Here is a 14,454-nt window from a genome sequence, read left to right on the forward strand (position 1 = left end):
ACCACGAGAGAGGGGATCCGCCCTATAGGAACAGGAAACCTACAGATACAAAAGGGCGGCACCTCTCCCACGCATCAGTTGGATTACAGAGCTTGAGAGGCTACCTTGGTTAGTACACAACATATAATATATACAACCTATCTACCCTATTTACCAGAATTATTTTACACCATCTCCCACATAAGGTAATTTTATGAACAATCTTCTAAAGGAGTGCACCCCTATACGTGAACAAGGGAGGGAACTAAGGGTGCTGTCATGGGCTTCCGAAAAATACCGTTACCGGTACATAACTTAATACTTTATTCGGACTCCCATGACAGCACCACGAGAGAATTACAGAGATGTAAACTAACTTAGGGAGGGACTACATCCTGCAGCACCCTTAGCCCGAAGGTGAGGTCTGAGGCGGCACCCATGTCTAACCGATAGTGGTTAAAAAAGGTGGAAGGAGATGACCAGGTGGCCGCCTTACATATCTGATCAATTGATACTCCAGATCTTTCTGCCCAGGATGATGCCATGGCCCGAGTGGAATGCGCCCTCAGATTCTGTGGAGCTGGGCCGCCACCTGCTGTGTAGGCAAGAGAGATAGCCTCCCTAATCCACCTTGCTAACGTGCGTTTTGATACTCTGTATCATTTCCTGGGACCTTGGAAGGATAGGAATAATGCGTTCTCCTTCTTCCAAGGATCCGTGGCTGCTAAATATGTAAGTAAGCATCTCCTAATATCTAATGCCTGAAGTTTTTGCTCTTTAGGGTTGGTTGGATTAGGGAGGAAGGAAGGCAGAACTATCTCTCGTGTCCTGTGGAATTGTGTTGCTACCTTGGGAAGGTATGCTGGATCTGGCCTTAGGATTACTCTATCTTGCAAGAACTCTGTGTAAGGGGGCAATCTGGAAAGTGCCTGTATGTCGCTCACCCTACGTGCGGATGTTATCGCTACCAGAAATGCTGTCTTAAGAGATATAACCTTTAGTGAGGCAGAATCCAAAGGTTCAAACGGACTTTCCGTCATGGCTGTAAGGACTAAGTTTAAGTCCCACGGCACACATCTGTCTTTGTGTATAGGTCTCGATCTGGCCGCTGCTCTGATGAACCTTGCTACCCAATAATTTTTTGCAATATCACCTGCAAACAGGGCCCCTAAGGCTGAAACTTGTACTTTTAACGTACTTGTGGAGAGACCCAATTCGAAACCTTTCTGGAGAAATTCCAGAATATGTTTCGTGGGAATTCCGTCTCTGACGTCAAAGTGAAAGGTGGACAGGAATCGTTTCCAGGTCCTAGCATAGATGTTAGTGGTAGTTAATTTTCTGCTCTTTAGGAGGGTGTCAATTAAGTTCTTGGAGAACCCTCTATCCTTTAACAGTGACCTTTCAAACACCACGCCGTCAAATGAAGTCCCGCTACTTGTGGGTGGCTGACTGGCCCCTGGTAGAGGAGATCCGGAAGGTTCGGCAGTACCCTGGGATCGCATACCGACATTGTCCTCAACCATGCGAACCAGGTCCTCCTGGGCCAAAAGGGGGCAATTAGTATGACTTTTGCCCGATCCTCTGATCTTCCTGACTACCAGAGGAAGAAGATTCAATGGCGGGAAGGCGTATGCCAGAGAAAAGTCCCATCTTATCAGGAGGGCATCCACCGCCAGGGGATTTTCCCTGGGGTTCAGAGAGCAGAACGATTTTTCTTTTCTGTTTTCTATGGTGGCAAAGAGGTCTACCTCTGGCTGACCCCATCTGCGGACAATCTGGTGGTAAATATCTTTGTTCAAAGCCCATTCTCCTTGCCTTAGAGCCTTGCGGCTTAGAAAGGCTCTTACATTGTCCTTTCCGCTGATGTGGAGTGCGGTTAAAGATAGAAAATTTCTCTCTGCTATCTGAAGGAGCCGTTCTGTTATCTGCATCAGAGCGCTGGAGCGGGTTCCACCTTGGTGGTTGACATATGCTACCGCTACCTGGTTGTCCGAGTGTATCCTCACGTGATGGCCCTGTAGGTACATAATGAGTTTCTTGACTGCCCGTTCTATCGCCAATAGCTCTCTGGTTGGATGAGATTTCAGAATCAGAATCCCAATGTCCCTGTACCACTATGTCCCCCATATGGGCTCCCCAACCGAAGGAACTAGCGTCTGTGGTTATAATACGGGTTATCTGTGTTATCCAGGGCACCCCTGATGCTAGGTTCTCGCCATCGAGCCACCATCTAAGCGATGTAACAGCTGAGGGGCTTAGCAACACTCGACCTTGTAAGGAGCCTTCCAAGGCCCTGCTATTAACCAGGACGTCGTTCTGAAGGGCTCTAGTATGGAATTGTGCCCACCTGACTGCTGGGATGCATGAAGTTAGAGAGCCTAACAGGGACATGGCCTGTCTGAGGGTCATAGACTGATTATCAATTGCCCGAAGAACCTGCTCCTGTATCTTTTGCAATTTATCTAGTGGCAGCAGGCACTGCTGAGTTTCTGAATTTAGTAATAAGCCTAGAAACTTCTGTATTTTTAAGGGCTGGAGTCGGGATTTCTCGTAGTTTAAAATCCATCTGAGGTTTTCTAATCTGGATTTAGCTTTTTCTATCTGGGATCTACAATGACCCACCGATTTTCCCACAATCAAGAAATCATCTAAATATGGGATGATTAAGACGTCAACCTCCCGTAAATGAGCCATAACCTCGGCCACTATCTTTGTAAATACCCTGGGTGCTGCTGAGAGACCAAAGGGAAGGGCTCTATACTGATAATGACGCACTGTGCCACCTACTGAAACCGCCACTCTCAGGAACTGCTGGAAGTCTGTATGGATAGGTACATGATAGTACGCATCTTTCAGATCTATGACTGCCATAAAACAACCTTTAAACAATATTTTTATTGTTGTATTAATGGACTCCATCTTAAATGTACGATTAATCAAAAACTTGTTAAGGAAACGAAGGTTTATAATCGTTCTGAATGTCTTATCAGGTTTCTGGACTAGAAACAGGGGAGAGTAGAACCCTCTTCCAGCTTCTGGAACCTCTACCAGGACATTTTTCTGGCATAGGCTCAAGACTTCCGCTTCTAAAGCTGCTTGTTCGAGAGAAGATCTTAAAGGGGTTAGTTTAAAGGTATCCCGCGGGACCTGGGTAAACTCCAATCTAAGCCCGGTGGATATTACCTTGCGCACCCAGTCACTATTTGTAATCTGTGACCATGCCGGGAAGAAGGATGACAGTCTACCCCCCACGGGAATTGCTAGTCATTGATTTGGTCTCTTTTGATCTCTCGACGAGCGTGTGAACATATAGCCCATACCTCTTCTCCTTCTGTCTTCCCATCTGGGGCGATCTCTAATAGGCGAAGAGTTGCGCCTTCTCCCCTGGCCGAATCTCCTTCTACCAAATGGACGACGGTAGGACGCAGACGAAAGGTTTGGGAATTTTTTCTTGTCGTCCCCCGCTTTCTCAAGCAGCTCGTCTAGGACAGCGCCGAACAAATATTCGCCCTCACATGGAATCGCACAGAGCTTTGCCCTGGACTGAATGTCTCCCTGCCAGCACTTTAGCCACAGGGCTCTACGAGCTGCATTAGAGAGACCTGCTGCTCTGGCAGCCATTCTCACTGCATCTGCTGAGGCATCTGCTAGGAAGGCTGCTCCCTCTTGGATGGTTGGTAGGGCCCCAAGAATTGTCTGTCTTGATGTACCCTGTTTTAATTGTGACTCCAACTGGTCCAACCAGACCATCATGGACCTGGCCGTGCACGTTGATGCCACTGCTGGTCTTAAGGACCCGGCCGCCATTTCCCAGGTGTTTTTAAGGAAAGTATCTGCCTTTCTGTCTAGGGGATCTTTAAGGGATCCCATGTCTTCAAAGGGTAGCGAGGATCTTTTCGATGCCTTTGCAATGGCTGCGTCTAATTTGGGGGCTCTGTCCCAAGTATTCACTGCCGGATCGTCGAAGGGGTATCTGCGTTTGAGGGCTGGTGGTAGCGACCCTCTTTTATCCGTTTTTTTCCACGCTCTGTGGATCAGATCCTGGATCTTTTGATTTAATGGGAAGACTCTCCGCTTCCTCTGTTCCAGCCCACAGAACATGACATCCTGCATGGATAATTGGGGCTTAGGCTCCTCTACCTCCATTGTCCCTCTGACTGCTTTGACCAGCTTGTCTACCCGGTCAAGAGGCAGACAAAATCGCCCCGAGTCCTCTCCTCCTGAGGAGGACGAGGGAGATGAAGCCTGGGAGTCTCTGATTCCTCGGTAGAGTGGAGAAAAAGCAGACTCCACCAGGACCTCGCCCCTTAGACTTTCCAGCTGGGACAAGGACTTTAGGGTTTCCCTCATTTCTGCCCTGACAATGTCCCTTAAACTCGCCGCTACCGCGGGCGACTCTTCTGCCACCGTCTGCTGAATACAGGGGGGGGCACAATTTTTTGAGGCATGCGTCCGGTAATGGGCATGCACAGAGTGCGCATTCCCTATGTTTAGTCTTACTTGTAGCCTTTTTCCCCTAGAAAAAAAAACACAGAAGGGGGTCCCGTCACTGAGTGAACTTTCACGAAGATCACTTACCAGTGCCACAATCAAGTACCAGAGAATGAGGGGGATTTCTCTCAGTCGATGCTCCTGTCTGCCTGGAAGAGCTCTTACGAGTGGACTGGTCACTTCGTCCCGCCCGCTCATTACTGTCACGGGACACCTTTTTCTGTTTGACCTGCCGAAGGTCATCCAGGGGCGGCAGTGATGCTTGCCGCTGCTGTCGCCCTTGCTTCTGCTGGTGTTGCTCTCAATCACTCTCCATTACCACTGCTGCTGCTGTACGCTGCTGCTTGTAATAATGTGGCCAAGGCAAGGTACCCTGCCAGGGTCCTGCCTAAATACCCCTCCTCCGGTCAGCAGTATCCATGCCACGCCCCTCCCCCCCTAACAGGGCTCCCTACCCCAGCTGGCGCCGCACCCGGTCCGAAAGCCGACACTATCGATGTTTCCGATGGGCGCCGCCATCTTGGATTCTTCGCGCATGCGCAGTGGCGCGCCGACCCGGAAGTGCATCTTCCGCCCACCCCCTGACGTCACCGCTACCCCGGGAAAGACCGGAAGTCACGCGGGTCGCCCGGGAGCCCTGGAAGCAACGCCACCCGGTCACAGCCCCCTGCAGCCGCGCTGCCGCCGTACCTGCGCCGCCGGAGCCGGGAACCCCCGGGGGAAACATACCGGCGGCGGCCTAACCCCGGAGACGGACATCCTCCGGACGCCGCTCCCTGCTGAACACGCCACCGCCGTGCCACCCATCCTGGGCCACCGTGGCGTCCTCCAGTAGATCCGCACCAGGCCGAGGTAGGAGACCCCCCTCGCTACCTGTATCGGCTGGCCGGTCTGGGATCCGGTCTTCTGTAGGATCCCGTCCCCTCAGGAACAGGAAACCAACTTATGCGTGGGAGAGGTGCCGCCCTTTTGTATCTGTAGGTTTCCTGTTCCTATAGGGCAGATCCCCTCTCTCGTGGTGCTGTCATGGGAGTCCGAATAAAAATCAAACTGTCAGAATTGGTATTTTTCGTTCATTTCCCTAAACAAATCCAATAAATAGCGGATCAAAAACCAAACTGGAATCAATAAAACAGGCATGCTTTCCATATGAGAAGCCCCCCCCCACAGCTCAATCAATGGAAAAATAAAAATATCACAGGTTTTGGTAAATAGAGACAAAAAATACATTTTTTTAAAATTGATTTTTTACATAAACTTCTGGATTTTTATTCTCCAATAAAATGAACCAAACAAATCTTTAGAAGTTTGGTATTTGGCTCCCGGCTCGACGCATAGGACACACAAACAAGCCTTTACATTTAGAACGGGGTTTGGGCTTAATAATGTGACAATAACTACATAAAGAAGCCAGAAATTAGCAAATAAGAAGGCAAAAAACTGAGAATCAGAAACAGGAGAAATTACCAGTATAAATTTCCAATAAAAACCTAAGTTTATTATTCATCACTAAGCAAAATAACAGAAGATAAATATAAAAACAGGGTTGCTGCTAACCAAGCAGGGACAACATAACACATGTGGCCTTAGATAAAATAGAGTACATAGAAACCTGATAAGAGCTGGGCATATAAAGCCAGTTTGGGTGCAAGGGATACTATGTTCCCAATAGCACGGCAAATCAGGCAAAGAAAGTGTAAATAAGGCACTTACATGACTGGATGTTGGTGTTTGTATGGCGTCTCGCCCCCCCCCCCCCACGCACATTTTGCTTCTTCATCAGGAGGCATGACCCTGACCCTGTTTTTATATTTATCTTCTGTTATTTTGTTTAATGGTGAATAATAAACTTAAGGTTTTATTGGCAATTTATACTGGTAATTTCGCCTCTTGTTTAATAATGTGACAGTAGCAATTATACCAATCCTAATTGCCAACAAACAAGGTGAGGGACAATGAAACGTTATTTTATATGCCATAATGGACTTTTCAATAGTTTTCCTGGCTTCCCAGAGACCCCAGTACCTTGCTTGCTTGAGGTTTTTGGGGTGTTACATTCAGCAGATCCAAGGAAGGCTGTGTAGCCTGAAACAACTTGGTTGGCAGATACATCTGTACATCTACAAGGTAATGGATAATGGAAAGAGAAATCATTTATTCAGATAGACAAAATATTGAATTCTATGGCAGCAGTAAAACAAGCGGAAATCAAGGGCGTACGTAACATATCTAGGCAGGCTTTCTAACAGGTCCATTCGAGATCTCAGGTTCCAGTAAACAGCCAGGAAGGTTTCATTGCTCCAGGCCGTTCTCGACAGGACAGACAGACATATCCATCAATGCCCACATTGAACGCGACCCAACAAACACAATCTGATGCGTGAAGCCGGAGAGAAGCTAGGACTTGTGCAAAACACATCTATCTTCCAGTGAAAAAATAAAAACTGTGATGTAAAACTAGCCAGCAGGTCCAATGCTACATTGTGTTCACAGCTCATAGAATGGTGGACTACATTGGTGGACGTCTTCAGAGATCTGTGTGATGTAACTAGATGCCACCATTACAGTTCTTGTTGTGGACGTCTTCAGAGATCTGTATAGTGTAACTAGATGCAACCAATACTTAGATCTCGAAGTGGACTACATAGTAGGACGCATTCAGAGATCTGTGTGATGTAACTAGATGCCATCAATACTTAGATCTCGTCGTGGACTACATAGGAGAACGCCTTCAGACATCTGTGTGATGTAACTAGGTGCTACCAATACTTAGATCTCATGGTGGACTACATTGGAGGACGTCTTCAGAGATCTGTGTAATGTAACTAGATGCCACCAATACTTACGGTAGATCTTGTGTCTGCTTCTCACTGACCTGAGACAAGTATTGGAGACATTTTTATAACAAATTGCATTTATCTATGTTGGACTGTTAGAGAAGCCCTCCAGCAATGATCTACATGTTGGTGCAGCGCACCTGATTCCAGCAAGGTGTCACTTACTGCACAGTGGTGCAGCTTCCATATAGACACTGATTTTGCGGTGTGAGATTTACTGCTGGATGCGGAGAAACATCAGAACTGATTTGTACGATCAAGGCATAGATTTATTCAGTGTGATATAGTCCCATTACATAGGGGCCATTAATTTAAGAAATAAGACCCTCATGGAAGAATCCCAGTGGAGTCAAACGCCATATCAGTGAACAGACACCGCCATTACGGCACTCAGCTGAGCCAATGTGGAGCACAAATTATGCTGCAATGGTTTGCAGGCACCATGTCACATATGTAATGCTACTGGGGCAAAAGAAGTGGGGCAAAAGAAAATAACAGGGGCAAAAGAAAACAATGGGAGCAAAAGAAGAGGGGCAAAAGAAAAGAACAGGGTGGGGCAAAATAAAAGAACAGGTGCAAAAGAGAACAGGGGCAAAAAAAAAAAAAAAAAAAAGTGGGGCAAAAAGAAAACGGGACAAACAAAACGAGGAGCTCGCTAGAATTCAGGCATAATCGCTTTGGTGCACTGTGGCCATTGTTTTTCTCTGCACCATGACTGCTATTCCAGAACCTCAGTTTTGAAATAGAAAAACTCATAAGTTGTTCCCAAGGAAGTAAACAAACTCTCCACATATAAAACATTTTGGCATAAATGTCCTTGTAATGAGGTTAAAGCAAAAATGTAATAAAATATCTTACTCTGCACATTCAGACTCTTGGCTTTTGTTCGAAGAGATATCAGATCTCGAGTGCTATGAATTGCAGCGCGAAATCTGTTCAATCCTCCCTTCTGTGCGACCGCTGTAGCCCGAGGGGCGGTGGTGCCCAGGAGATGGCTGAGATACTGAGCTATTTCATCCTCCGAGTCTTCTGGAAAAAGCAGAGAAAATTGAATTAAAAAATACCGATGACAACATGGAAACCAAGACTGGAGCAATGAACAACGGCGCATCCGCCCCCGATAGCTGCACACGGCGCACCTGCCCCCCGATGTCTGCATACGGTGCAGCGGTAAGCTGACACTTACCCACTGCACCACTCACCCTCTACACATGCAGGGGTGGATCTGGCTCCTGCACATTGACTGTCTGACCCCTGAGGAGGACACTTACACACTGCACCACTTACCCTCTACACAAGAATCCAAGAAACTAAGTTGTTTGCAGCAGGATGTGGTAAGAAAGTCTGACAAACGTCCAGTCTGAATTCTGTAATTACACAGATGAATAAACAGATCAGAGATGGCAGATACCTGCACGGTCACTGTACTCTCTAGCTCCTTCCATGTTATACAACTCAAATAGTAAAATATTGAAATTACTAAAAAAGGAAGCCATGTTATACCTGGCTCCACCAAAGTATCCGTCCTGGAGCTTCCGGAGGGTTGCGAGTACAGTGGAATCCAGACTGGCACCGGACGCATCTACAATGATGGGAGACATGTGAGAAGACATTGCTCGGGGATCTCCGCCGCTCACACATCTTACAAACTTTTCACTCGGTTTCTCTAGTGCCATTTGAGGGTTTTATCCACAGGACTCGCCTATAGAAACCTTGGGGTCTATGTATAATGGATGACCAGGTGAAATCTGTCACCTGCAGGATGGATAGAGCTGTAGATTTTATACACGTCAATGTCATAAATATGGGATTGTTCATTGTATTAGGCTGGTTTCACACTTGCGTTTTTTTTGCGCTGCTTTTTAGCGCAAAAAAAAGCATGCGTTTTTCCCCCCTATACTTTAACATCGGTGCGCATACACATGCGCACGTACGCGTTTGTATGCGCATGCGTTTTTTTGCAGTGTGCGCTCAGGCGCACAAAATGCATCCTGTTGCATTTTTTGTGCGTCCGACTTGCCCCAAAAAACGCACGCAATGCGTTTTTTTTACAGCAAGACACCCATTAAGGTCTATGGGTGCGCATACGTGCGCATTGTAATGCACACGTATGCACAAAAAAAACCATGCGTTTTTTTTAAAAAAAAAAATGCACCAGAAACCGCAAAAAAAAACGCATGATGGTTTTTTTTATGCGTTCGTGTGCGCAAAAAACGTGCAGCAAAAAAACGTAAGTGTGAAAGTAGCCTTACACACGTACATGTATCCGTGTGAATAGACAGCTGTGGAAAAATGCTGCAAAGTAAGAAGGTTTAAAAAAAAAAATAGTTCATTTGTATCAATTAAATTGCAAAGTGACTGAAGTAACCAAAACTGTACATCCCATCAATATTTGGTGTGATCATCATTTCTTCTGGTACACTTGTACTTGTTGGAGAAGTAACCCCGGATCTCCTGTGTATGAGGCTTGTACCTTGTGTCTCGTAATGTAATGCCAGTTAGGTGCTGGGAGGCACCAGGTCGCCTGCCATGACAGTGTAGTGTGGCTGTGTTGTTCCATGGCACACAAGCGTTTAGGCTATGGACCCTCTGGGAGGCTCATCCTGATGTGGCAGCTGAAATTGGGGCTCTATGGGGCAGAAAAATCACTTCCAAGTCTGCTTGTTCCTCGTTACGCTGAAGTGACTTCCTAATGACATTGGCTGTATGTTTTGGGTCGTTGTCCAGATGCAGAAGACATTTTGAGGTAATCAGACACCTCCCTAATGGTATTATGTGATGGATCAGTATCTGCCTGCATTTCTCAGCTTTGAAGACACAATTAATCCTGACCAGGTCGCCATCTTCATTTGCTGAAATACAGCCTAATCTAGCAAGGAGCCTCCACATCGCTTCACTGTTGCCTACAATTATTACTGCACCTCCAGCAAACCAACTCCCTTCTGTTACAGTGAAACATTTCACAATCTGACACATCCGGAGAGTCCGGAGCACATTCTAACATTTTCTGCACCCCAGTTCCTAGGGCTTTTGTACCTGGCTTGTTTCCATGTCGCATGTATGGCTCCTTAGCCCCAATTCTTTCATAAAGACCACTTCTGACCAAACTTTATCCCAAGAGTAGACGGGTGTGATGGGTCCCACTGGTTGCTGCCAGTTCTGACCTAATGGCATTGTTGGACTTCTTCCAATTTCTTTGGCTGACCACTGTGCCTGCGGCCTGCCTTCAACATCGCCTATTACTTGGTGCTTCTTCATAAAAGCTTGAAGAGCACATCTCAAAACCCATCTGCTTTGAAATCTTTGCCTTCGTGATGCGGCTTATATACGTTGTGTTTTGTTGCTGTGCTCAGCCTTGTAATGGGTGTATGACCTCTGGCAAGAAACCTGGCAGCGATGATCCAGACACACACAACCCTGCTACAAGCATCGGAGTCTGCGTAGGCTTCGTAACAGACACAGAAGAATTTGCACAAGCCTACAGACAAGGCCAAATTTTCAGATGGACACAAATTTTGGTTTTCATAAAGTTTGCTGCTTCGGTTTTTATAGTGGCAATCTGCATTAACTCCAGATTGCACTTTTTGAAATTAGCTTGACCACTTTTCATAGCAGTCATTCCTTGCTATCAAAATTAACTTCACCACAAAATCCCCATTTCCACTTAATTTCATCACTGGCACAAAATAAACTGCTAATATAATTTAAGGAAAAAATGTTGAAGGCAAAAAGAAAACTTATGATTTAGTTAGCATGATGGTGATAAAAGCACACTGGATGCTTCAAAAGGTGCTAGTGCTTGAAATCATTGTCTTCTGTGAAATAATGTTATCTCCATGGAATCACGTGCAGTCAGTGTATTTCATCAAGAGGGCTTTACAGGCAAGGGCATTGTTGCTTGGAAAATTTACCCTAAATCCACTATTGGCTCAATCATTTCAAAGAGATAGGTTCAAGTGATGTGAAGATGACGTTACAGTATTCAATAAAGTCCAGCCAGGATTGGCTCAACCCCAGAGCAGAGTTTCCCAGGGGAATGGAAGCAAGCGTGTGTGTCAAACAGTGAAGCCAAGACATTTGGAGGCCGCCTTGTGTCATGACAGAAAAGACGACACTTCTCACTAAGCAAAACATGACAGGCTGAAGTGCTGTAGGAAATACAAGGATTGGACCGCAGAGCTATTTTTTATGGTGAAGCCCCCTTCAGACTATTGGGGACAGCCTGCAGATTGATTGTGTGGAGAAGAAAAGGCAAACTCTGCCACAAGTCCTGTGTCTACCACCAATAAAACCTCCTGAGACCACTCGTGTGGGGGCTTTTGTCTATTTGATTTACATGTCTCATTTGTCCATTTACTTTGCATTTTGTTAATTGATAGAAATAACCTATTAACAGGTCTATTTTTCAGAGGATTTGTGCCATTCCTTTTTTTTTTTTAGTTTCAAACATTCTACGTTTTATCCTTCTGTATACAAAGAGAATCATCCGATAATGTGCTGCATACTTAGAGAACATAAGATCTTGTCTGCTGGAGTGACAAGGTTATCGGTGCCATTACCAAGCATGGTGCTGGAGATCAGAAAAGTGATGGTTGGTCGTCCAGTCATTCTCCAGCGATGACACAGGTAGGATAGGTCAGTGCGTAACATCTCCACAATCATCCGGTTGTCCAAAGCAAGGTAGAACTGCTGCTGATCTATGAACTAGAAGGGAACAGGTCATGTTAGAAGATTCCCACATGACATTCAACGTCATTTAGTTAAATCATGTGAAGAGAACCTGTCAATTAACCCCATCAAACAGTTTATATGGTCATACCATCTCTTCAGAGCCCCCATCGGTCAGACCCCAGAAATAGGAATTATCCCCTATCCTATGACTAGGGAATGACTTCCAAACTTGAGAAAATCCCTTTAATGAATAAGCACATCTTCACGGCAATTCCTATTTTTACTAAACACATAAAAAACCACAATCAAATAATCAACCTTCATAAAAAATAGGTTTATTAGTAAAATGTCCGGATCTTCTTCTGTCCGCAATAAATCAATTACAGGAGAATGACATTAAGGATCTGAACCAGTAATACAACAGGCAGCTTCTCCAGATTCAGCACACCCTGCCACAACCCCTTCATGCCCAGCGCCTCCAACCAGGATACCACCTTGGGGCGGCGTTTTTGAGAAATCTCGCCCTACATGTCAGGGGACCTCATGGGCAATGGCTCTAGATCACTAGGTCCTCAGAACTACCAACCCTTACTCTGGGAGACTTCAACATCACCATTAACAGCCCCACTTCTACAGCTGCATCCCAGCTTCTATCACTAACCACTTCTCTTGGCCTCTCACAGCTCTCAACCTCAGACACAAAAAGATGGTAACCCTTGACCTGGTCTTTGCCCGGCTCTGCTCAATCTCCTACCTAAATAACTCACCGCTTCCCCTCTCGGGCCACAACATTCTCTCCTTCACGCTCACAAATCCTCGCCCACCCCAGCACACTCCAACCTATCACACATTCAGAAATCTACAAGCTATTAACCCTCAGACACTTTCAGACTCCCTACAATCTTCCCTGTCCCCAATCTCCTCTTTTTCCTGTCCCGATCTGGCTGTTCATCACTACGACATTCTTAGAAGCACCCTTGACCAGGTAGCGCCCCTTACCCTCAGAACCTCCAAACACAGAGTAAAACAGCTCTGGCTCACATCACAAACTCGACTTCTCCAGCGATGCTCTAGGAGTGCTGAACGCCGATGGAGAAAAACCCGCACACCAGCAGACTTCATCCACTTCAAATTTATGTTTAAAACCTATAACTCTGCCCTTCACCTCGCCAAACAGACTAACTTCACCACCCTGATCTCCTCACTAGCTAACAACCCTAAGAAACTTTTTGACACCTTTCACTCCCTCCTCAGGCCAAAAGCACAAGCCCCCATCACAGACATTTGTGCGGATGACCTGGCCTCCCACTTTATAGAGAAAATAAATAATATCCATCAGGAAATCCGCTCACAACCACCAAGTACTGTGACTCCCATCCCTCCCTGCATTTCCCCTGGCTCACTCTCCACATTTGATCTCATCACAGAAGAAGTCTCCAGACTCGTCTCTTCTTCTCGTCCAACTACATGCACTACCGACCCCATTCCCTCACATCTCCAGTCGTCACAACTCACCTAACTACAATCTTTAATCTCTCCCTCTCCTCGGGCATTTTCTCATCCTCCTTCAAACACTCTATCGTTACTCCATTACTAAAGAAATCCGCTCTCGACCCATCCTGCACAAACAACTACAGACCAGTCTCCAGTCTCCCATTCATCTCTAAACTTTTGGAGCGCCTAGTATACTCCTGCCTTACCCGTTACCTCTCCACTCACTCCCTCCTAGACCCTTCACAGTCTGGCTTCCGCCCCCTAAATTCGACTGAAACTGCACTCAAAGTTACCAATGACCTTCTGACAGCAAAATGTAACAGTGACCACTCTCTGCTCATTCTTCTCGACCTTTCTGCAGCTTTCGATACTGTTGACCACTGTCTCCAACTCTCTAGGCTCCAGTCACTAGGCATTAAGGACACCGCTCTCTCCTGGTTTTCTTCCTATCTTTCTGACCGGTCCTTCAGTGTTTTGTTCGCTGGCTACACGTCATCTTTTCCTCTCGCTGTCAGAGTACCTTAGGGCTCAGTCCTTGGCCCCCTTCTCTTCTCTCTCTACACGGCCCCAATTAGACCATCAGCAGATTTGGCTTTCAAGACCATCTTTATGCTGATGACAGACAACTACACACGTCATCACCCGACCTTACCCCCGCGGTACTACAGAACGCCAGTGACTGTCTGTCCGCAGTCTCCAACATCACGTCCGCTCTCTATCTGAAACTCAACCTCTCAAAAAGTGAACTTCTTTCTGCTCCCGCCATCTACTAACCTCCCTAAATCTGAGATTTCCCTCTCCGTGGGTGCCACCATAATAACACCCCGGCAGCAGGCGCGCTGTCTGGGTGTTATGTTTGACACCAACCTCTCCTTCACATCCCATATACAATCTCTTGCCCGCTCTTGCTGCTTACACCTAAAGAACATCTCCAGAATCCGCCCTTTTCTCACCATGGAAACAAAAACCCTCACTGTCACAT

The 14,454-nt window shown here is 46.4% G+C and overlaps 1 protein-coding gene across 3 annotated transcripts in view; it reads right to left on the bottom strand.

The window, feature by feature from the left end:
• The window catches only part of PHKA1 (phosphorylase kinase regulatory subunit alpha 1), a 187,818-nt gene that overhangs the window by 88,843 nt on the left and 84,521 nt on the right, over positions 1-14,454 (bottom strand). For all 3 annotated transcript variants that reach the window (XM_073558789.1, XM_073558788.1, XM_073558790.1), the window contains 5 exons: positions 11,867-12,011; positions 8,811-8,889; positions 8,595-8,674; positions 8,166-8,336; positions 6,496-6,590 (listed from right to left, as the gene is read on the bottom strand). In XM_073558789.1, the coding sequence (XP_073414890.1) occupies positions 6,496-6,590; positions 8,166-8,336; positions 8,595-8,674; positions 8,811-8,889; positions 11,867-12,011 (570 nt within the window). The remainder of the gene's footprint in view (positions 1-6,495; positions 6,591-8,165; positions 8,337-8,594; positions 8,675-8,810; positions 8,890-11,866; positions 12,012-14,454) is intronic.

Source organism: Dendrobates tinctorius, unplaced genomic scaffold (genome assembly GCF_039654945.1).
Source record: "Dendrobates tinctorius isolate UK_male_01 unplaced genomic scaffold, ASM3965494v1 ptg000258l, whole genome shotgun sequence".
Classification (NCBI taxonomy): Eukaryota; Metazoa; Chordata; class Amphibia; order Anura; family Dendrobatidae; genus Dendrobates; species Dendrobates tinctorius.